The sequence below is a fragment of the Solanum verrucosum genome, unplaced genomic scaffold, assembly GCF_900185275.1.
Source record: "Solanum verrucosum unplaced genomic scaffold, falcon-dt-bn FXZP01000254.1, whole genome shotgun sequence".
NCBI classification, from domain to species: domain Eukaryota; kingdom Viridiplantae; phylum Streptophyta; class Magnoliopsida; order Solanales; family Solanaceae; genus Solanum; species Solanum verrucosum.
Window position 1 is genome coordinate 156,134 of NW_026019983.1, and position 22,839 is coordinate 178,972.

The 22,839-nt window shown below is 29.2% G+C and overlaps 7 protein-coding genes and 1 pseudogene across 7 annotated transcripts; 5 read left to right on the forward strand and 3 right to left on the reverse strand.

Moving 5' to 3' along the window:
- Nucleotides 1-40: 40 nt before the first annotated feature.
- Nucleotides 41-1,281, reverse strand: LOC125817810 (auxin-responsive protein SAUR68-like). Its single transcript, XM_049497322.1, has one exon. It carries the CDS (start codon nt 1,187-1,189, stop codon nt 743-745), a length of 447 nt encoding a protein of 148 aa, XP_049353279.1. The 5' UTR covers nt 1,190-1,281; the 3' UTR covers nt 41-742.
- A 362-nt stretch (nt 1,282-1,643) lies between these two features.
- LOC125817805 (auxin-responsive protein SAUR21-like) lies at nt 1,644-2,180 on the forward strand (annotated as a pseudogene).
- A 990-nt stretch (nt 2,181-3,170) lies between these two features.
- On the reverse strand, nt 3,171-3,634 carry LOC125817809 (auxin-responsive protein SAUR68-like). The gene has a single exon (XM_049497321.1). The coding sequence runs from the start codon at nt 3,615-3,617 to the stop codon at nt 3,171-3,173; it is 447 nt and encodes a 148-aa protein (XP_049353278.1). The 5' UTR covers nt 3,618-3,634.
- A 561-nt stretch (nt 3,635-4,195) lies between these two features.
- Nucleotides 4,196-4,543, forward strand: LOC125817820 (auxin-responsive protein SAUR21-like). Its single transcript, XM_049497330.1, has one exon. It carries the CDS (start codon nt 4,196-4,198, stop codon nt 4,469-4,471), a length of 276 nt encoding a protein of 91 aa, XP_049353287.1. The 3' UTR covers nt 4,472-4,543.
- A 925-nt stretch (nt 4,544-5,468) lies between these two features.
- LOC125817807 (auxin-responsive protein SAUR68-like) lies at nt 5,469-6,013 on the reverse strand. Its single transcript, XM_049497320.1, has one exon. It carries the CDS (start codon nt 5,927-5,929, stop codon nt 5,483-5,485), a length of 447 nt encoding a protein of 148 aa, XP_049353277.1. The 5' UTR covers nt 5,930-6,013; the 3' UTR covers nt 5,469-5,482.
- Nucleotides 6,014-9,517: 3,504 nt separating this feature from the next.
- On the forward strand, nt 9,518-10,054 carry LOC125817850 (ethylene-responsive transcription factor 1B-like). The gene has a single exon (XM_049497358.1). It carries the CDS (start codon nt 9,518-9,520, stop codon nt 10,052-10,054), a length of 537 nt encoding a protein of 178 aa, XP_049353315.1.
- A 3,938-nt stretch (nt 10,055-13,992) lies between these two features.
- LOC125817869 (ethylene-response factor C3-like) lies at nt 13,993-14,698 on the forward strand. The gene has a single exon (XM_049497375.1). The coding sequence runs from the start codon at nt 14,169-14,171 to the stop codon at nt 14,679-14,681; it is 513 nt and encodes a 170-aa protein (XP_049353332.1). The 5' UTR covers nt 13,993-14,168; the 3' UTR covers nt 14,682-14,698.
- A 7,020-nt stretch (nt 14,699-21,718) lies between these two features.
- On the forward strand, nt 21,719-22,483 carry LOC125817867 (ethylene-responsive transcription factor 1B-like). The gene has a single exon (XM_049497373.1). It carries the CDS (start codon nt 21,738-21,740, stop codon nt 22,224-22,226), a length of 489 nt encoding a protein of 162 aa, XP_049353330.1. The 5' UTR covers nt 21,719-21,737; the 3' UTR covers nt 22,227-22,483.
- Nucleotides 22,484-22,839: the final 356 nt, after the last annotated feature.

Sequence of the window (22,839 nt, forward strand, 5' to 3'; positions counted from 1 at the left end):
CAGCTTTATCTGTTCTTAAGGCTTTAAATTTTTTTACCAAGTTATGAGAAGCAATGGGGCCTAATATTTAACAAGTTTAGTGTCTAAATACTAGGATACTAATAGCACATCTTTACTTGTCTCGACTACTAAACTTTTGGATGTGAGACTTGCGATAAACTTATATACACACACACACGAAGTATTTGAGCAGAACACAGTGCAAAAAGCTTTCCTTTTTCTGTACATTTTTCAAGAAGAGGAATTTTAAGGATGTCTTTAGTTGTTCTAATATCATACTAATTGAGTCTGCCTTTAGATTTCAAGACTTGATAGCTCATATTGTTTTGTCACCTAATTGCTTCTGAAAATACCACAAAATGTTCACACTGGATGCTAACTTAATTAGAAGGCAAGCCCTGCAATACTTCAGCAAAGTCTGATTAGAACATACTAATGCATATACATAAAAGAAAGAATAGTTGATTGATTGATCTCCTTAGAGTCAAAACTTTCAAGCACTTAGACATTATTTGATCAAGGAGGTACTGCAGTAAGTGAAATCCTTGCAATAAACAAAGTGTTGTTAATCCAGGATTAGACTGTTAAGTCTTCTCATAACCAAATGTAAAAGTGAAAGCCGCAGATATGGTAAATTTTCTCTGATAAAATGACATTCAATGTGTATGATGTGCTTTACAACTGTGTTCTTCAGTATATGCCCTATCTAAAATCTATTTTGAGCTAGCATGTTGATTATGACTCAACAAACAAGAAGCTGTTGGTTTCCACTTTCTTGGTGCAAAGAAGAAGTCGAACAGCAAGATGAAGGAATTGAGAGGAACAATGCTTTGTGAAGATCTTCAGCAACTACGCCTTTCTTGATTAGTGAAATGATGTAGTCCATGAAGGCTGAATCACAAGGTAATGTAATAGGGCCACTACTCGGAAGCCCAAATTCTTCTTCAGACATGTTCAACAGCTGCCTAATGATCTCATTTTCAAGGTAAACCAATGGAATGACAAATCGAACTTGATCAGCTGCATATACTACAAAATGTCCCTTTTCAACTATAGACGATGAAGATGTACTACAACTATCTGCATCAGTACCATTTCTTGGAAATGAAATCCTCTTCCTTTGCATGGCTGCAAACTTCTGCCATTTCCTAGCCATTTTGATGAGTTTCTTGGTACTAATCATTGCCATTTTCTTTTCGGAAGATTGGAAACAAGAAATTTAGAGACCTTTGATGGCTGAATTGATAATGCCTGTGTTTGATGATGAAAAGGCTCTTGAAAGAGGGATTATTTATACAAGTTGAGCTGATGAGTTTGTTAGACAAAGTCATGTGCTGATGCCTGTTGGCCATGTTCATATGGGGCCTAAATTTTGTGGATGAAGGTAAGTTTGAAAATAAAAGAAGATAAGTCTCTTCCTTTCTTTTCTTTAATCAACTAGGCCTACTGGTAAGAGGCAAACCATGTTCTGCTCTCTTCTATGTCATGTAGATAGGTGACCTTCAGATTTCCATCTCAGCATCAACTTCATCGATGCTTGTGGAATTTATTTCAAATAAAAACAGGGCCTAATGTCGTTCTTCTACAAATTTATTGTCAGAATACTTGATAATAATAGAGTACGCAAAACCATGTGAAGCTTCATGTGCCATTGTCTCTCACCAGTGGCCACCAAATTCTCTTCACCATCCTTACCAGTTACCACTAACTTTGTATATATACACATACACAGAAAGCTTTTTATACAAGACACAAATCTCAACTGCTGTGTATTTCTCAAAGTCCTTTATTCTTTCTTTTAAGTCATCATTTGAAGTTACAAAAGTATCTCACCATGGGTATCAAAATGAGTCCCCTTATTCAAGGTACTAGAATCTTGAGGAGGTTTTCAAATTCCGGAGGTGTTCCCAAAGGACATTGTGCAGTATATGTAGGAGAGAGTCAGAAGAAGCGATTCATCGTGCCAATATCTTACTTGAGCCAGCCTTTATTTCAAGACTTGTTAACTCAATCTGAAGAACAGTTTGGCTTCGATCATCCAATGGGTGGTCTCACAATACCTTGCAAAGAGGACGTGTTCGTTGATCTCACTTCCCACTTGAGGAGATCATGAATTCTCCTGCACATGAAATTTTGTAAAGTAGTAGTAGGACTTAGATATTAGAAAGAGGAAAATTCACTGCATAGTTCAGAAACACAAGAATCAAGAAAACTATTCCATGATCAATTTATGAATAGCAAAAGTTCTAATTTTGATTAATCCTTTTTCATAATATTTGCTTAAATGATCAATTCCGTTGTTCTTTTTTAATCTTTATGCTGAACAAAGTAACTAAACACCTGTATGCAATACAAGAAAGTGTCATTTAGCAGAATAAGAATGACCTTTGCAATAACTCACTGGAAATTACACATCTGAGCAGAACACAATGTCCTTGATTCCAAGTCATGAGAAGCAACGAGGCCACCTACTATTGGTCTTCGAGAAATTTAACCGTTAAATCTCTGAATACTTCATTTTTTTCTTGACAGCTAAGCTATTTGATGTGAGACTTGCCATAAACTTACATATACAAAATATTTTAGCAGAACACAGTGCAAGAAGCTTTCCTTTTCTGTGTATTTCGTAAAAGTATTTGTTTCTTGTATTTTCTTAGATACAATCCTTCATATGCTACATGGACCTTCAGATGCACCGATCGATAGGAGCAACAGTATGATGATGGACAAGTTAGACCATATATCAGACAAAGTGCTCAAAATATTAACAATCTCTTGGAGCTGAGACAAATTTAACTGAGATTTTGAGAATGTACTAGTTCTAGACAACTCCTAATGTCACTTGAAAGAGAAAATTTTCAGTATTGGAATAAACGGACGATTAGAACATAATGAATAAAGATATGATTCATATAATTGAGGTTAAACAGTTTGGATTTGAGACATGGTTGTTATCATTAGTGTCAAGACTTCCATTTCAATCAAGGATTAGATTGTTAGGACTCCTAATAACCAAAGTGAAAAGTGAATGCCATGAATATGGTAAATTTTCTTGATTAAATAAGATTCAATCAGTATGATATGCTTTACAATTGTATACTCTTCAATCTCCGTCCTCTCTAATAACTATATTTTGAGCTAGTATGTACAGAAAGAATGTTGATCTTGATTCAATAAACAAGAATCTGCTGATTTCCACATTCTTGGTGCAAAGAAGAAGTTGAACAGCAAGATGAAGGAATTGATAGGAGCAATGCTTTGTGAAGATCTCCAGCCGCTACACCTTTCTTGATTAATGAAATGATATAGTCCATGAAGGCTGAATCACAAGGTAATGTAATAGGGCCACCACTCGGAAGCCCAAACTCTTCTTCAGACATTTTCAAGAGTTGCCTAATGATCTCATTTTCAAGGTAAACCAATGGAATGACAAAGCGTACTTGATCAACTGTGTATACTACAAAATGTCCTTTTTCAACTATAGATGATGAGGATGTACTGCAACTATCTGCATCACTGCCATTTCTTGGAAATGAAATCCTCTTCCTCTGCTTGGCTGCAAACTTCTGCCATTTCCTGGCCATTTTGATAAGTTTCTTGGTACTGATCATTGCCATTTTCTTTTCGGAAGATTGAAGACTTTTGATGGGTGAATTGATAATGCTTGTGCTTGATGATGAAAAGACTCATGATAGATGGATTATTTATACAAGAGGAGCTGATAAGTCTGTTAGGCAAAGCCATGTGTTGATGCCTGTTGGACATGTTGATATGGGGCCTAAAATTTGTGTATGAAGCTAAGTTTGAAAATAAAAGACGATAAGTTTAATTTCTTCCTTTCTTCTCTTTGATCAACTAGGCCTACATGGTATTTCTCACCAATGCCAATACTTTGAGACTATTAAATGAACAATTGCTGGTGAGAAGCAAAACCATGTTCTGCTCTCTTCTTTGTCATGTAGACAGGTGACCTTTAGATATCTATCTTGACATCAACTTCACTGGGGCATAGTGTTGTTCTTAACAAAGCCATGTGAAACTTCATGTGGCCATTAAATTTTGATATGAAGCTTACCACTAACTTTGTATATATACACAAATATAGAAATCATTTTATGCAAAACACAAGTCTCATTGTTGTGTGCTTCTCAAAATCCTTTGAACTCATCATTTGAGGTTAAAAAAGTATCTCACTATGGCTATCAAACTGAGTCCCCTTGTTCAAGGTACAAGACTCTTGAGGAGGTTTTCAAATTCCGGAGGTGTTCCCAAAGGTCATTGTGCAGTATATGTTGGAGAGAGTCAGAAGAAGAGATTCGTCGTGCCAATATCTTACTTGAGCCAGCCTTTATTTCAAGACTTGTTAACTCAAGCTGAAGAACAGTTTGGCTTCGATCATCCAATGGGTGGTCTCACAATACCTTGCAAAGAGGATGTGTTTGTTGATCTCACATCCCGCTTGAGGAGATGATGAATTGTATCAAAGTGCCAATCTTTGCACATGAAATTTTGTAAAACAGTAGAACTTAGATTTTAGAAAGAGGAGATTAGATAGGAACTCTCACTGTATAGTTCAGAAACACAAGAATCTATAGAAATTGTTTCCATGATCAATTTATGAATAGCAGAAGTGCTGTTTTAACAATCACTATTTTGGTTATATTTGCTAGAACAATGCCGTTATTCATTTAGATTTTTTCTGCTAAGTGGTGCAAACTAGCACATCGAAGAAAGTATCATTCAGCGGCATAAGAATGACATGACTTGTGATAAGTAAAAAGAAATTACGTAGGATGTCCTTGATTCCAAGTTATGAGAAGCAATGAGGCCTACCATTCAACAAGTTTAGTGTCTGTATACTTGGATAAACTTTTGGATGTGAGACATTCCATAAACTTATATATACACAGTGCAAAAAGTTTTCCTTTTTTCTGTGCATTTCTCAAGATTATGTGTTACTTGTTCATTCTTATATCATCAGTTAGAGTAAAGTATGTCTTTAGTTTTTCTAATATCAAACTTGAGTCTTCCTTTAGATTTCAAGACTTGTTAGCTCATATTGTTTTATCACCTAATTGCTTCTGAAGTCTGAAAATACCACAAAATGTTCACACAGGATGCTAACTTAGAAAACAAGCCCTGCGATACTTCAGATGCCGTTGTCTCTCATCTCTGCCACCCTAATGCAGATACTTCAGCAAAGCCTGATTGGAACATACTAATGCATACACATAGAAGGAGGCATAGTTGATTGATTGATCATTTAGACCTTGTTCGATCAAGGAGGTACCGCAGTTAGTGAAATGCTTGCAATACATAAGTGGTACCAATTCAGGAACCAAATGTAAAAGTGAAAACAGTGGATATAGTAAATTTTCTCTTATAAAATAATATTCAATCTGTATGATGTGCTTTACAATTGTGTTTCATTCTATGCCCTATCTAAGCTAGAATGTAATTTAAAAAAATTGTTGATTATGACTCAACAAACAAGAAGCTGTTGGTTTCCACTTTCTTGGTGCAAAGAAGAAGTTGAACAACAAGATGAAGGAATTGATAGGAGCAATGCTTTGTGAAGATCTCCTGCAGCTACGCCTTTTTTGATTAGTGAAATGATATAGTTCATGAAAGCTGAATCACAGGGTAATGTAATAGGGCCACCACTCGGTAGCCCAAATTCTTCTTCAGACAAGTTCAAGAGTTGCCTAATGACTTCATTTTCAAGGTAAGCCAATGGAATGACAAAGCGTGCTTGATCAGCTGTGTATACTACAAAATGTCCTTTTTCAACTATAGACGATGAAGACGTACTACAATCATCTGCATCACTGTCATTTCTTGGAAATGAAATCCTCTTCCTCTGCATGGCTGCAAACTTCTGCCATTTCCTAGCCATTTTGATGAGTTTCTTGGTACTAATCATTACCATTTTCTTTTCCAAAAGATTGAAAACAAGAAAGTAAATAACAAATTTAGAGACTTTTGATGGCTGAATTGATAATGCTTGTGCTTGATGATGAAAAGGCTCATGAAAGAGGGCTTATTTATACAAGAGAAGCTGATAAATATGTTAGGCAAAGCCATGTGCTGATCCCTGTTGGCTAAGTTTGAGAACAAAAGATGATAAGTTTCTTCCTTTCTTCTCTTTGATCAACAGCCGATTAGCTATGATATCAGCTCTATTTGCTACTTCCCACCAAACGCCAATAATTTGAAACCATCAAATGAGTTAGTACTGGTAAGAAGCAGAACCATGTTCTGCTCTCTTCTTTGTCATGTAGATAGGTGACCTTAACAAAACCATGATGCATTTTTTTTTCATTTTTCGCAGAATAACAACAAATAGGGCTATATAAACATACATGTAGTATTGTTTTCCACTAAACTATAAGTGTTTATCAAAGATCTTATAAGGCAATACCATGTGATACATCATATGGTATTGTCTTTTTTTTCACTTGTGCTCAACTTGAAAGAAGTTGACAAACTTCATTAATATTGTTTTGGATTCACTTGACATTGAAATCTTCTGAGATCATTTGGTATAAGGCACCAGTACATGTAGGGCATGTTGTATCAAACAATATGGTCAAAATTTATAAATACTTGACCATTCGATGACTTATCTGCTATCGAGTTCCTTAAATATCTTCTGTTCATTACTCTATAGCTACGATTATGCCATCTGAGCTCCTCGTATAACTCAATCTACTCGAGTCCTCAACAAGTTTTGGACACTAGGAGACGTTCCAAAAGGTCATTTTTTGTTGTCTATGTTGGTGAAAACCATAAGAACAGAAGTTCAATTTTGTTCCTTTTTTTCAACATTTGCTTAGTCAAGCTGAGGGAGAATTTGGTTTTGATCATCCGATAGAGGAACTCTTCATTTATCTCAATTCGCGCTTCATTAGGACACGAGAGGTGAAAAAAATCTGTGTTTTGGACAGCTCAACTTTCTAAAAAAACGTGAATTTTCAACAGAGCTGATGGAACACTGTCTGAAATCCGAATTCCTGAGGGAAAGTCTGTTGGAAACAGTTGTAACGAGTACAATTTTGACATATTTCCAATGAAAATGCAGGATGAAGAGTACAATTACGATGATTTTCAATGAAAGGACCATAAAAAATTCGTGTGTTTCTAGTAGTGCAAGTTATCACAACAACAAATGCAGAACCAAGATATAAGTTTTTGTAACATTATTTAGTCGTTACATCGTTCCATTTCATCGATAGATAGGTCAAGACAGCTCCATTTTTCATTGTCCAACGAACTATCTCTCTGCCATTGATATCAAAACTATGTTTACAATCATCAATATCCTCTCTGAGTCTTAACGCGATTAATTAAACAATTGTAAATTGAACTCACAACCTTTAAGTAGCAACATTAATGTGAAATGTTCATCATCAAGGCACAAATCGTTCACATTATATGACATGTAACGATTAAGAAATGTAAAATTGGAGGCATGATTTCATCAAAATTGACGTTTTTTCGTTGAATAATAGTGTATTATCCAATTGTGAATGGAGATCAAACATGTCCTCTTTTACTTGATTATGTACGATGCAAATTTGAATTAATCAAATCAATGTCAACAAAGGGAAATTGTCAAAAGACTTGGAATATACATAAATTCTAGAGTTCGAATTGTGAGAATGAAGAAATTTCTAGTAGGGAGCACGTCATTTGCGTTAATAAGTATTGAAAGAGACTTCTTCAATAAAAGAGACTTCTTCAATAAAGTTTGTAAGTGACTCCTTCAATAATAAGTTAAGTTATGTGAATTTGAATTAATTGTACTAGTGAGCATCAAATATCATATCTTTATATAAAAATAATAAAATTATAAAAGGGGATGCATTTTATTTTTTTCAATTCTTACTCACTATTTATGAAAATTATTCTAAATATAAAATTTGGACCACTTTGACATGATGTATGCTATTTCTTTGAAATCAATCCTAAAACCTAGCTACATGCTACAAAAAAAAATTGGACCACTTTGACCAGATTTATGCCATTTATTTGTCTATTTTAATTACAATCAAATAATTTCCTGACGTTGTTTGTAATTTCAATTTTTTTACTCTTATAAAGAAACGTTATTATAAAGAACAAATAATATAATATAATATAATATAATATAAAAGATCGATTCCATATAAATATGATTGTTACAGTGAAATATTGTTATAAAGAGGTTTGACGGTAAAAAAATAATAATGAAAAATTCCTATATATATATGTGTGTATTCTTAGCAACTTTCTCTTGACTTTCCCACTATTTAAATATGAAAAATGTTAACTCTTACCTTATATTATATTTATAATATATTAGACATGTATTCAAAACAAAGGATGCTTGAAATTATTTTTAAAATTAAATAATTTTGGGGTATCACCAGACTGAAAACGACAAATATCAAAGAGTCATAAAATTAAAAATCTGATAATAGCAATTATCAGTTTGTAAATTGCTTACTTTCTGATTACTAATTAATGATGAGATGATAGTAATTGTTTAAATGAAGAAGATAATTATAAGCAATATAATTAAACAAATTTTAGATTTATTATTATTCTTCATTTTCCTGCACATAAGCTAAATCTTAAAAGTCAATTCATAAGTGATAGTCGTACTGTTAATTCTGCTTATTAACGAAATTTAGCAATGCTAGCAAGAAAATTGAATATTTTTATTGGACATGATATCGCAAGTTAATTTAAATTAATTTTTGACACTTTTAAATGATTGACTTTATAGACATTGTTTATTCATTTTAGTTACATCAATCATGAGTATTCATAGATAAATAATGTTTCTTGGATATTATATACATTTAATTAGTACTTATTCACAATTATTAGTTAATAATACTAATAATAATTTTAGGATTACTTAATAATATCACATCCACAAAAATTAAAAAGGCTTTCCAAGACTCTACCAATGAAAGTTTAGTGGAATAATACTGTAGTATTTCTTCATTTTAATTAAACATCTCAAATTTTAATCCGGTCACGAATGAAGTTTTAAGGTTAAAACCTCACATAATAGATTTTTTATTGTACAAATTCAAATTAATCGGTCTAATAACTAATTTTAAAATATATCATACAATCAAATCTATTTATAACAGTTGACGTCTGCTAAATAAAACTTTCATATAACGACTTTAAATTTTTTTGAATCAATTATATTTTTTTTATAATAACGTCTTATTATAGCAGTTAAAAAATATCTAAACAAATGACTTAAGAAGTTAATAAACCAAATCTAACTTTTCAATAAATCACACCAATCAAAATCTAATGCCATATATTGGCATCCTAGTTGTCAAAGAATCTTGCAACTTTCTTTTCCATTTTCTATAATCCAAAATGACCCTTTCATTTTCCGTTTCTTCATCACAAAAACATCCATTAAAGCTAATTTGTTAAGGTCTATTGTCATTTCAACATTTTTTTTTTCTTCATATAATCATTAAAAAAAAATTCATCCAATTTAAAGATGGATTCTTTTTCAATAGAAAAAAGTACTTCCTATGATGAGGAAATCAAAATCAAAGATGAAGAAGAGATTATTACTTTCACTAATAATAATATTATTCAAGATCAAGAAAATACACAAAAGGGAAAACAATACATTGGAGTTCGAAAACGTCCATGGGGAAAATACGCAGCTGAAATTAGAGATTCAACGAGAAATGGAATTAGGGTTTGGCTTGGAACGTTTGATACTGCTGAAGAAGCTGCTTTAGCGTATGACCAAGCTGCACTCTCAATGCGTGGTCCTTCAACATGTCTTAATTTTCAAGTGGAGGTAGTTCAAGAATCGTTACGAGGATTTAATTATAATAGTCAAGAGGGTTCAACATCGTCTCCAGCTGAAATTATAAAGGAAAAACACAAGAAGAGAAATAGTAAAGGTAAAAAAACAATTAAATCTAATAAGGAACAAAACAATAGTAATGTATTGGTTCTTGAAGATTTAGGTCCTGATTTATTAGATGAACTTTTATCTAGTAAGTGTTCTACTTCTGAATAAATTTAAAATTTTTTTATTTATTTATTATATACTTAAAAGTTTTATTGTTTCCTATTTTTTAATTTTTTTCCCTAATACTTTTGGTGTGAATTCCTAATTATTCATCCGTTTATCGAAACCCTAATATCAATTTACCTGACTTACAGTTTAATGGTATCAATGATAGTTTTCTGATATAATAGATGTAAGTTCAATTTTCACAGTTTCTAAATTCTTTTTCCCCTTTTCTTTGATGATCCCTCATTTTGTAATAGAAGAAGATCATTTTTTTGTAAAATAAGATAAAAGAATATCAGTTAAATATTGATAAATATAAATATATACTTGTTTTAATTTGTTGCTAAATTGTTTATCATAGGTATTTTTTATTTTTTTTTGAGTTATTTGATAATTACTGTACATGTTCCAATCTTCTTCATTCAAGTGTTGTAACCAAATTTGAAGTTTTTGTGTTCCATCAGACATCTTCATATAAAATTAATTGGATCAGAGTAAATATTTTCTTGTTTTAATTATTTTCTCTTTTTTTCTTATTGGTTATTGTTGTCGGTCTTGTTCGTTCTGTTGAACTTGTGAGGGTCATTATCCTTTTTCTTGTTGTTTTTCATATTTTTCAAATTGTCTATTTTCAATGTAGGGTGAATCTACTGTATTGGTTAACCATTACATGTTCACTTGAACTCAGTAACTTCCGTTTTTATGCTTAATATGTAATTTGAGGTCCATTTTCCACATAATGTTAAAGTTAGAAGTAAAAAAGCTTCAAAAAAGGAAAGAGACATGTTTTGTTCAAACAAACTTAAAAGAAAAAGTAAAGAACAAACAAATAACTTTTAGAATCCAATTTGTGATCTTAAATTTATCATAATATATATTTGTGTGGCTATTATCAAACTATTTAAATTATGATTTTAAACATCTCATGTATATCACTTAAAAAACTTATGGTTTTATATAAAGCAAAAAACGAAAAAGAATCATTCTTTTGAAATAAATTAAAAAGAAATTGATTTGTTCGATTATTTGAAAAATAATCTTTCTCACAAAATAACTTTTTTTAAAATGTAAAAACTTCTCTAATGAAAATAGGGAAAACAAATCTCACAAGCGACGTTTCATATTTGATTTTGTTCTCCCCGCTCTTTAGTGCACCTCATTTTCACCTTCACCCTCGTAGTCCCGTCCTCCTGATCACCACCCTCATTACCTCTCATAATATTTCTCTAAATTATATATAAATATTTTTAAAATAATACATTTTTTTTATTTACATAACATACCAAACATACAAAAAATCACTTTTTTTTGGAAAATATTTTTCTGCTATGAAAACCATCTACCCTAATTTTAACCAGCTATAAAAAGGAAATAAAAGCATAATATTAGTTGTCGTATTTAATGGACGTTTATTTAAATTAGGGGAAAAAAGTACTTGTGGGGTATCTATCAGCCGACGGAAAAAGACAAAATCTCAAGTGTGAGGCTAATATTTAATTATTAAAGGACCAGATTAATTTTTTTCGTATTATTCTTTTTACTGAGTTAGAATTGAATTTATAAATTTAAAATTATTAAAAAAAATTATTGAGATTTTTATTAAGTGAACTTTTAATATTTATAATACGAAATTTATATCAAAATTACTGAATTCAGCGAAACTCGTATTTTTATTTGCAATCTTGAATTCATGGTTCATAAGATTCCTATTATTTTAATTTGTTAATTGTGACCTCATTGACCGCATCATCTTGGACCTTATGATGATCTCATCATGCTTTGGTAATAGTTTCAATGAACATTGCTTTTTTCTAAAAAAATAAAATAAATTAGAATAATTATTAGTTATATATGAATTGTTTTTTTTTTTGAATAAATAAATAAATTTAAAATGAGGTCCAAGTATATATGAAAAATGTTTTTGACTTGTTTTCTCACAAAGTTTTTATCTTCTTTTTTAAATGTTAAATACATGTTTAATTACAATTACAATTTCAATTTTCAAATATTATTTTTAAATTTGTTTAAGATATTACATTTTTTTAATGTCCAAACGTCTACTAAACACAACTTAATTCTTTATGCCAAAAAAACAATATAAATTGATTAGAAAAGTTAAAAGATACGTACCAACTATTTGTACGTTTTTAAATTTAATAACTTTAATAAATATCATAAGAATTACCTGTAATATGTTATTTTTATATATTAATAAATAAAAATATTGTACATTTCTATTGTTTAGTTGGACGTATTCGACGCTTATTGTATGGACCTGAATTATTTTATAGAGAAGCTAATGAAGTAGCTGATAGAGCCAACGGACCAGCTGGCGAAATAAAGATAAAAAATGAAGACTTTTGGGGAACACTATGCTATCACCTACTTTAATTTCTCCATTTATTTTCTAAAAAGACTTACATGGACCATTTTTTGTTCCTAGAAACGTGAAATATTCATACAAAGAACTCTTTGGATACTTTTAGAAAAGAAAAGGGAAAAACAACTTTAATTAGATAAGGATGTGGTTATTAAGAGGTTAGGTTTTTTTTTTTCCTCAAGAAGACATATTTTATAATATAAATTTATTAGCTATTATAAGATGTGACATTTCTCCGGATCAGTATTTGATTTGAAGTGTCATTAATATAATAGTCATATCCAAATAAAGGCGAAAAAGAAAGACTAGTAGTAGGATAATAAAATCAATTAATGTTATGGCCAAATGACATATGACCTCTAATTAATATTATCTCGAGTTTTGCGAATTTTTTTCGAATGAAATGACATGCCTAATTTTACGATTTTCTTGAATTAGCTAGGGCTCAAATAATGTTAAAATTGAAATAGATTTCTATCGATTCCAATTAATTATAATATATTTCAATAGTGTTTATTATTCTGTTAAAAGAAACAAAAAAAAATGGGGACATTTCTATTTAAATTTTGTTTCTATTAGGTTTAAATATTAATACACATGTTTTTAGTGGTGGAGAGTTGAGTGGTAGACAGCCAGACGATTTATATTAATAATAATTATAAAAAAAAAAATTATAATAAAACTAATAATTTATTAAGCAACCTCTTAATCATCCTAATCCAGCTTAAATCAAACAGTTATAGCAAGTAGATCATGATCAATTGCTAATTAATCCTTGTCCTAATCTTACTTATAGGCAAACAATATATATAACTTCTAAATCTAGTACAGATGCCACAGTATTAATCCAACTTGTCAAATAATTATCCCCACTTGTTCACTTATATTAAATTAATAATCCAATAATGGGGAATAACACATATGATAAAAAATATTTATATTATTTCTCACTCGACGTTCAGTACTCGTATTGCATTATGACTAATCCGAATTTAATATTTACATATTGCAAGCCTATTTTAGGGGACGATGCTTTCAACATGATTTATTCTCCATACCTAAAACTCGAATTCAAGACCTCTGAATCAACCATAAAATACGAATTCACACATGATCCCTATAACTTTCTAAAATCTTCAAATATCTATGAGCTAAGTTGTTCGAACTCTTTAAAATGTTGTCATATCTATGTAGGATTTTTCAAAAATACATTACTTTTGAAGGACTTGACAAGCCGATTACATTTTTGAAGAGTCCGAACAACCTAGTCTATAAGTATATATATGATGTTGAACTTAGGTATTATTGTATACCCCTCTGTCCCTAATTACTCCACTTTTGAATTGGCACACCTATTAAGAAAACATTTATTGACATAGTGAGTTTATCATTTTACCCCTATTAATTATGAAGTGCACGAATTAAAAACTTAAGATAATTAATTGAGGGTATAATTGATAAAAAGAAATTGTTCTTTCTTGATTTGTCAAAATGGACAAGTAATTAGAGACAACTAAAAAATGAAAAATGGACAAGTAATTAGAGACAGAGAAAATATTAATTTGAACGCCTTTGAAATTTAATTGATGGTGTGAAAAGTTCTTTCTATCGTCAGTCGGTGGTCGGTGTATATAATTTAAATATAATCTCTAAAGATATATTAATTAAGTTGATCCACTCATTTTTAGATCAATAAGGAGAGAGATCGAAGAAGAACACAAATATCTCCAACACAAAATGGATTTGAAGATAATTCAAGATGAGAAAATAACTTCTCATGAAGTTAAAGTTGAAGCTCAATCAAATGAAGAATTAGAAGTTAATCATAACTTCCATAATATACCAAAAAAGCCCCACAAGTTTATAGGTGTTCGAAAACGTCCTTGGGGAAAATATGCAGCTGAAATTAGGGATTCAACAAGGAACGGAATTAGGGTTTGGCTTGGAACATTTGATACTGCTGAAGAAGCTGCTTTGGCTTATGACCAAGCCGCGTTTTGCACAAGAGGTCCTTCAATTTACTTGAATTTTCCAGTGGAAAAAGTACGCGATTCGCTAACAAAAATGGAATGTAGCTTCTTGTTGCAAGATGGATTAATGTCACCAGCTGAAGCCCTAAAAGAAAAACACAAGAAGAGATCAAGAAAAATGAAAAATGTTAAAGAAGAAGAAAATGTGTTGATATTTGAAGATTTAGGTGCTGATTTGTTAGATGAATTATTATCTAAGTACTCTTCAAGTTCAAATTAATCTACATATTTCTACATGTGTAAGTACATCTAGTAAATGTCAAAAAATAAATAAAAATTGAATGTATGTTCCTTGTTCATGCTTTTGATCTATTTTTCTTTTTATTGTTTTTTTCAACATAATTGAAATGATACAGAGAAGATTAGAATATTCTATGCAAATATGACATGTACAAATCGATTGAGAAATGAAGTTGAACACATTATGAGAAATGTTGAAGGGGGCTGGGTTATAGATCAAATGAGATGTGAAAATTCTTATCTCAAACTTATTTGGAATTAACCCTAGAGAGTGCTACTTGTTCTCTTTCTTTTCTTGTTTTACGCTCCGGTAGATGAATTCAAAATTCTAAATATGATATTTGGATTTTCACCTATGAATTTATTACAATTTTGAAATTATGATGACACAGCTACCTTGTGTTTTTATGTATGAATTCATATTTCATGTAAAAAATGTTGAGTTTAGTTGAATCTTGTTGGTTTTTTGCCTACATCAACCATTGTTTGCTCCTAGCTAATTATTGAAGAAGTTCGCTTTTGTTCTACTTTATAGATTTTATTGATAGGAATAAGATTTGTATATATTTTATCTCCTTAAATATCATTTGTTAAATTATACTGAATATATTTGTTTTTGATTTTACTGACCTAACCATAATCACATATTATCAGCTAGAAGATTGCAATCTTCAAAAATTAGAAAGTCACTATCATTTCTTTTGACTTTAGGTTCCCAAATACTATAAAGTACTTCAATCAAACTAATTATATATTATTAATATTCATTAATTTATGAATTAGCAAAGTAGATTTTGATTAATTTGGATGTTTCTTTTGGTTATTACTTGTTCATAATATGGTCCTTGGAATAGTAAAAGTTGACAATTAGGGTTATTATAAAGATTCAAGAACAAGAATGACATCACTTGCTAGTCAATTAATTAATATTTATTCATATCTTTTCTTTTTCCCACTTCAACAACCTCATTCTTATGGCCTTTTCACTTATGATGTCCCATTAATGTCTAACTAAAAATAAATAAAGATTGGAGAAATAGAAGTTTTTGAATTTTAGATTACTTTTATGCAGAAACAAATTCAAAATTTTGATTTGAACGATAATTAGATTTTGAAAGATTAAAAAGGCACACCAGACAACAATTTTAGAGAGTCTTAGCAACGTAACACAACTTATGATCATGCAATGAATTAATTCGTCTTCTCTTTGAAGTTCACATATATTGTAGTAGGAAAGTGTAGGGAAGTTACGAATGAGTTGAGCCAAACAAGCCACAAGGCCCAAATATTATCTTTGTATCTAAAACTCACCGGCTATATTAATTTAGATTCTCATCATGAAGTTCTCTTCACTGAAAATTTCTCAATTTCTAAAGTTCGATAGGGGTTATGCAATATATAACCTTTGGATGGTTACTCAAAAAGGCAATAAAACAATTATACAAAAAATAAACAATTAAAATTTAACAAGGATTGAGCAGGGTAATTATGACCCGCATTTTAATCCTTTCATTTGAAATAATTTTTGATAATTCAACAACTTAGCTATTTATGTAACTCAATTTATTTTAACCTATTCATATTCAATTCAAACAATATCGATCTATTATTACAATTTGTCTTGTTAATTAGCAGGTGTATATATGTGGTAGCTAACGTTACATGACACCCCTTGTTATTAAAAAAATATGGCTCCATCACTACTTGAAGAAAAAAATATGGAATTAACAAATTATATTGTTGTTAGGTTGATTTAATAGTTAATTAAATTATAAAGAACAAACAAAACAAACAAATGAAAACATGATTTTGAGCACAAATTAAAAAATCAATTTTGAGTACGTTCTTGACCCAAGCAAAACGTAGATCACTTTAATTTATACTTTTTCGGTGTTAGATAATTTGTTGTGTTTCTCTTTTACACGTCTCTTAATAAAATATTAATTAAGAGTAAGATATAATCTATCTTCACTAATTTTTTACTATATTGAAGTATTTGTTGTCTTGCAAAAATAGACTAGAAAAATAATTTAAATTTTATCTTAAACTTCTTTAAAAATTACAATAGATAATTCGAAACGAAGATTATATATGGACCCAATTTTAAGGATTATTTAAAGTTACTCGAGACGACAGTAAAAGACAAACCAGGGTGAAATTCAACTTGTATGTCGGATGTTGGAATTTAAAAATAAAAATAATAAAAATTGATGATCAGATTTCATCAATTATTTATATATTTACAGTTACCAAATGTGAAAATGACAAATATATAATTTCCAAAAGAAAGGAGGTGTGTAAAAAGTTTATTAGATAGAGTTACCCGATATTTATATATATTGGCGAAAGGTGATGGATAGGTATACCATAAAATTAAAGGAAGGACATACAAGTTGGCTCGAAAGTAATAATCATAAAATATATATATATATATATATAGTTCAAGTCGAACTAAAAAATGGTTAGAATTATGCTTCCGATCTTAATCAGAAGTATTGATTATAAATTTTGAGAATGAAATTTTTTTCGATAGAGAGGCCTAATACCTCTTAATATAAATTCAAATTAATCAGACTCAATTTTGAAACGATTAAACTAAAAATGTCCATTCGTCAACATGACTTAATTCTATCTCATTTTCTTTTAGGTCAAAAAGATAGGATTATATATTTTATACAACGTAACAATATATAAAGTTATATGTATTACGAATATTATCTTGTTTTAGTCTATAATAATATTTGATAAATAATCTGACAAATACAATTCATGAGTGCCGTTAAGTTTCATAAGAGAACAAAGGAAAAACAACTACAAAATCAAAAATTTTATTCTTTTCTTTTCTTATTGTTTTTTTCTAATAAGTCCGCTGCCTTATTCTGCTCTCGAAATTCATGTTGATCAAGAACTTGACGTATCAGCTAGGCAATCGACATGAAAATTCAGTTAAAAGAAAGTTTAATTTAATTATATTTTTTAACAATCATTATGTCTGTTAATTAATATTGATTACACAGCTAATTTAGACACTTTAAAAGTGCCCTCTTTATATATTACTCTAGTTTGCATGACTTTAATTAATTACCAATAATTCTCTCTTACATAAATCGTAATCTTGCATAGATTTTGCAACAATTCGAATATTAATATTTACTAATTATGACACTTTACTTTAGTACTAATTTTATATTATTTTAGTTTAGGGAAGTGCTAAATGGCCAGAAAATTTTTAAAAAAAACTATAATATTTGTTTTATTTTAAAACAAACTGATATTTTTTCTAATTTTAGTTAAAATGTATTAAAGTTAAAAGGGTAAAAATGTTTAAAAAGATAAAATAACATAGATAAAATATCATTCTGGGCAAATTTTCTGGCCAAAAATATTTTTCCTTTAGTTTATTTATTAATTTAACATATTAACTCTTGAGTTTAAGGAATGAGTTTGTTCTTTGTGTAATAAGTATACTATATAGTGAATTCTTGATAAGAAGAGTTTCCTCCTTCCGTTTAATCAAGAATTGAGCTAAACTTGAATTAGTTTGATTATTTAAATGTATAAAATAAAAAAGACAAAAAAAATACTATTCAACTAAATAATCGAGTTAAGCAGAGATAACTAGTAGCATATTTTTGACTTTGACTTTGACTTTGACTTAATTAGTTCACTAGATTCTATCTTAGATGAGTTGAACAAATAAATTGCGAGCTTAAGAAAAGTGTATTATTCAACAAAAAAATTGAGACTAGCAAATATAGCTCAATCGAGTCAAATCTTAATTTGTCTAGCTTCGACTTTGTTAATAAATATCGACTATAGCATGTTCAAAATGGTCCTTTCCCAGACGAATCGAGTCAAGTCAAATCGAGCTAATATGCAAGAGATCTAGCTAGTTAAGATAGGTGCCTAGGTTTAAAATTAATTAAAGAGTTAATAGGACAATTCAGTGCACTAAGTATTTCATATTTGTATAGGGTGCAAGAAAGGATCGACGTGCATATAATGTAGTTAGTATACTATCTAATACAAATATATATCAATAACTGCTTTAATTTTATGATTCAAACCAATAATCTATAAATAATACAAAGATAATTTTACTATTATTCCAACGCTTTACGAAAACATTTACAAAGTTAATGAAAGAAAGTAAAAAATAAGTTAAAAAGATTTCTAGAAATATTTAGGGTTTCACTAGTGTTGTTGTCCTTTAATGTAATGTTTACTTTTAATTAAAAAATAAGTGCTTGTGGGGTATATATACAGCCGACGGAAAAAGACAAAATTTCCAAACGTAAGGTCCAAAGTTTTTGCCTCACAAATATTTTTTATTTTTTATTATGATAGTAAGAAAATTTAATTTATATATATACGTCGATGATATAATAAATTCTATATTATTACATATGTTATGTAGTATTTTTTTTGTTTTAATTTGTTGTTTGATTTTGATTTGATAAGGAGAGTCTATTAGATATTTATTTTAGTTGAAAAATTGAATTTAAAAATTACAAAAAAAGAAGAAAAGAAAAAGAGATATTTTTTTAAAAATTTGAACGAATTTAAAAAAGAAAGTGAAACAAATAATTAAAACAGAAGAATGTATAATCTAATAATTACACAAGGAGTATGTGGATAGTGCGCGATTGGTCATGAATAATTTTCATTTTTTTTGTTTTTTGGATTTTTGTTTTTTGTTTTTTTGATATTGTTGTTACAATTTTATGGAATTCCTTTTCTTTTCGAAATTCAAACTATTACAAAATGATATTTTCACCATCTTCATTTCAAATCGCTCGTAATAATTCAAAAACAATCGTAATTTATACTCATATTCAGATATAATTTTAATTTTCAAATTAAAAATAAATGTTATTTTTTCTTTTAAATTTCACATTTTTTATGCCACAACGTCCTATTAAATTCAAAATTAAATTTCCAAAAATGGGAAAGAAAAGACAGAGAAGAGGGCAATCTTGAATGGACTAGAAGAGGAGTGGCAAATTAAATTCCTTGAATGGACTATAGGACAATAATATAGTATTAAATATCGATCCTTTTCATGCATTTAATATAATTATCTGTTTCAACTATAGTACCAATAATATAGTTTTCTGTTCATAAAATTAAACCAAAATAGGACAAAATGTATACGTACATGTTTATGGTTAAAAAATTTAGTCTGTTTTATTTTTCATGCTGTATTTGATATTCAGTTGGGATTCAACTCATAAGAATTCGAGCCAGAGAGATAGAATATTTTATATTTTATAACAAAAGTGATTTATTTTCCATAATTCAAACCTAATTATAACTTAGTGGTTAGGAAAAGAAGTGAACATCCCGATAAAAGAATCTTTTCATAACCTACTTGAAGTTCAATTTCCATCGCAGATGGATAAATTCTTTATAGTCAACTTAAATACTCGATGAAATATAATAATAAAAAAATACATAGAGTGACAATCCGGTAAAATTCAGTCATGCTGAGGAATGATTAGGAGAAGTGTCACCTCTTTGTAAAGGTTCAAATTGACTAATGGAACCTAGCTACCTTTGATTTTAATAAATTACCAAGTTGATTAATATATAACTAGATTATGAAAAGACAGTTTCAAACGTAGGAAAAAATGAAACTTAGGATAATTAAATTGGATTACTACTTAAATCAGTTCAACATATAAATCATCAATTAAATGAGACGGATTAAAATCAGTCGAGTTAATAAATAAATCGATCATTAATTAAATTGTGTAAAATTTAAATGAACTGAATATTAGTCGAGTTAATAAATAAATTGATCATCAATTATCAGATCGTATAAAATTTAGACGAACTGAACGGATCATATTTGCAAGGGTAATTTTGTCATTCTTCTTTTTCTTTTGTAGTTTTTCACAACCTATCTAGATGATTTATACATATAAAATATAGTCCATCTTATCAATTCTACTAGGTTTTGATAAATTTGCATTTATGTTCCCTCTATTATTGAAAAGGCTGCTGTGAAATTTTGGCCATAATTTATTCTAGGGCCTACTAATAGGTAATTATTTAATTTAATTATATTTAACTAATGTGCAATGAAATTCTTTTCATTTTACTTTTAACTACATAATTAAGTACCTCAATTTGAATTTTATGAATTATGTATAAAGTTCTACTTGAAGGAAAATATGATCAAGGTTTGAAATTGGTTTAATATCTATGTATCGATCAAATTACTTTAAAGATAATTATTGTGATCGTATATAATAAGAGGATTAATTAACTTGAAAAACAATGTAAGTAGCGTGAACATATCAAATTAATTAAAAATTAATTATCAATAGTATTTAAAAAATTTAAAGCAGCCAAAGATGTAGGGTATATATATATACTCTTAAAAAATGTAGACTTTCATATATAGATTATTTGCGTTTTCTGTCCTTTTTTTCTCTTTTATTTTAGGGTAGGGTAGGGGAGCAAGTGGTGGTGGTGGGGGAGGCCTAGATTATATTAATCAATTAATTATCATTAACATTAATTAATTATTTTTATTAATCTCTTAATGAGCCTCATACAGCTCAATATTAGCAATTAAAGCAAGTGGATCAGTTGTAAATCTTTTTTCCTAATCTCAGTAATAGACAAAACCCTAGAAGAAATTTTTTAATAATTTTCACATATATCTATTTATTATCTATATCAATTAGTACTTATAAAAAAATTACCTTATTATGTAACTATTAATTACATTGACAGTATATAATAAAACTCGTCCAAATTTGAGTTTAAATCTCATAGTACATCATCGATCAGTACAATTAATATTTTACATTATCCAACCATTCAAAGATATAACATGCTAGTCTCCTTAAAATATAAAATTTGAAAATAAAACATATTACCTGCTATAGCAAATAAAAATAAGTTAATATTATAACTTTCCAATAATATCCTTGCAATCAGTAGAAAACATATATAGTTGTTCCACTCATTATTAGTCCATACTTTATACTAAAAATATCTACACATAAAGTTACTCCATTTATAGATGGATTTGAAGATTCAAGATCATCATGAAAAACTAATTTCAAACATCAAAGTCGAAGTTGAAGATAAGAAAAAAAATTATATAGGTGTTCGAAAAAGGCCATGGGGAAAGTATGCAGCTGAAATTAGGGATTCAACAAGGAATGGAACAAGGGTTTGGCTCGGAACGTTTGATACTGCTGAAGAAGCTGCTTTGACTTATGACCAAGCCGCGTTTTGCATGAGAGGTCCTTCAACTTGCTTGAATTTTTCAGTAGATAAAGTGCGCGAATCCCTAACAAAAATGGAATTTAACAATATTAATAAAGATGGATTGTTTATGTCTAGTCCAGCTGCAGCCCTAAAAGAGAAACACAAGAAGAGAAATAGTACATCAAGAAAAAAGAAGAATATTAGTATTAAAGAAGAAAATGTGTTGATATTTGAAGATTTAGGTCCTGATCTATTAGATGAACTATTATCTTCTGAGTACTCATCTTGTTCAAATTAATCTACAAAATTTTCACATTTGTAAGTAAATCTTGTACTTTCTTGTTCATGGTTTTAATTCTATGTTGCTCCGACACTCTAAAATGTTGTTGTATTCGTGTCAAATTCTTTAAAATTACACTGTTTTTTGGAGGATCCAATAATATTTTATGAGACCGAGCAACATAGGATTAATTTACCTTTCTTTTTTCATCATTTGGTTGTCAATATAGTACTGTTTGTGTTAATTATAACAACATATCCAGTATAATTCTATAAGTGGGATCTGTTTAGCTTTTTTTCCAATTAGTAATATAAAGGATTCAAGATCCAATAGTTCACAATATTCATCTATGTTTTAAACATCTTGGAAAAAATATATATGTCTGAATGTTTTGTAAGGTGAAAATTGTTTTTTTACCTGAAATACAACTCAAACAGTTTCTACAATATTTATCAAATAATGATGTATATGGAAAAAATAAATAATTTAGTTTATTTTGTGAATAATGATGCCATTATTTCGAATTACTGAAATTCACTATTTTATTTTCTTAATTTCGCTTCTTATATTAGTTTCCAACTATGTTGTTCGGATTCTCTAAAAATGTCATCGCATCCATGTCTTGATTCTT

What these genes read in the sequence shown, in the direction of transcription:
- LOC125817810 (XM_049497322.1), bottom strand. Translation starts at nt 1,189, where the DNA reads ATGGCAATGATTAGTACCAAGAAACTCATCAAAATGGCTAGGAAATGG.
- LOC125817809 (XM_049497321.1), bottom strand. Translation starts at nt 3,617, where the DNA reads ATGGCAATGATCAGTACCAAGAAACTTATCAAAATGGCCAGGAAATGG.
- LOC125817820 (XM_049497330.1), top strand. Translation starts at nt 4,196, where the DNA reads ATGGCTATCAAACTGAGTCCCCTTGTTCAAGGTACAAGACTCTTGAGG.
- LOC125817807 (XM_049497320.1), bottom strand. Translation starts at nt 5,929, where the DNA reads ATGGTAATGATTAGTACCAAGAAACTCATCAAAATGGCTAGGAAATGG.
- LOC125817850 (XM_049497358.1), top strand. Translation starts at nt 9,518, where the DNA reads ATGGATTCTTTTTCAATAGAAAAAAGTACTTCCTATGATGAGGAAATC.
- LOC125817869 (XM_049497375.1), top strand. Translation starts at nt 14,169, where the DNA reads ATGGATTTGAAGATAATTCAAGATGAGAAAATAACTTCTCATGAAGTT.
- LOC125817867 (XM_049497373.1), top strand. Translation starts at nt 21,738, where the DNA reads ATGGATTTGAAGATTCAAGATCATCATGAAAAACTAATTTCAAACATC.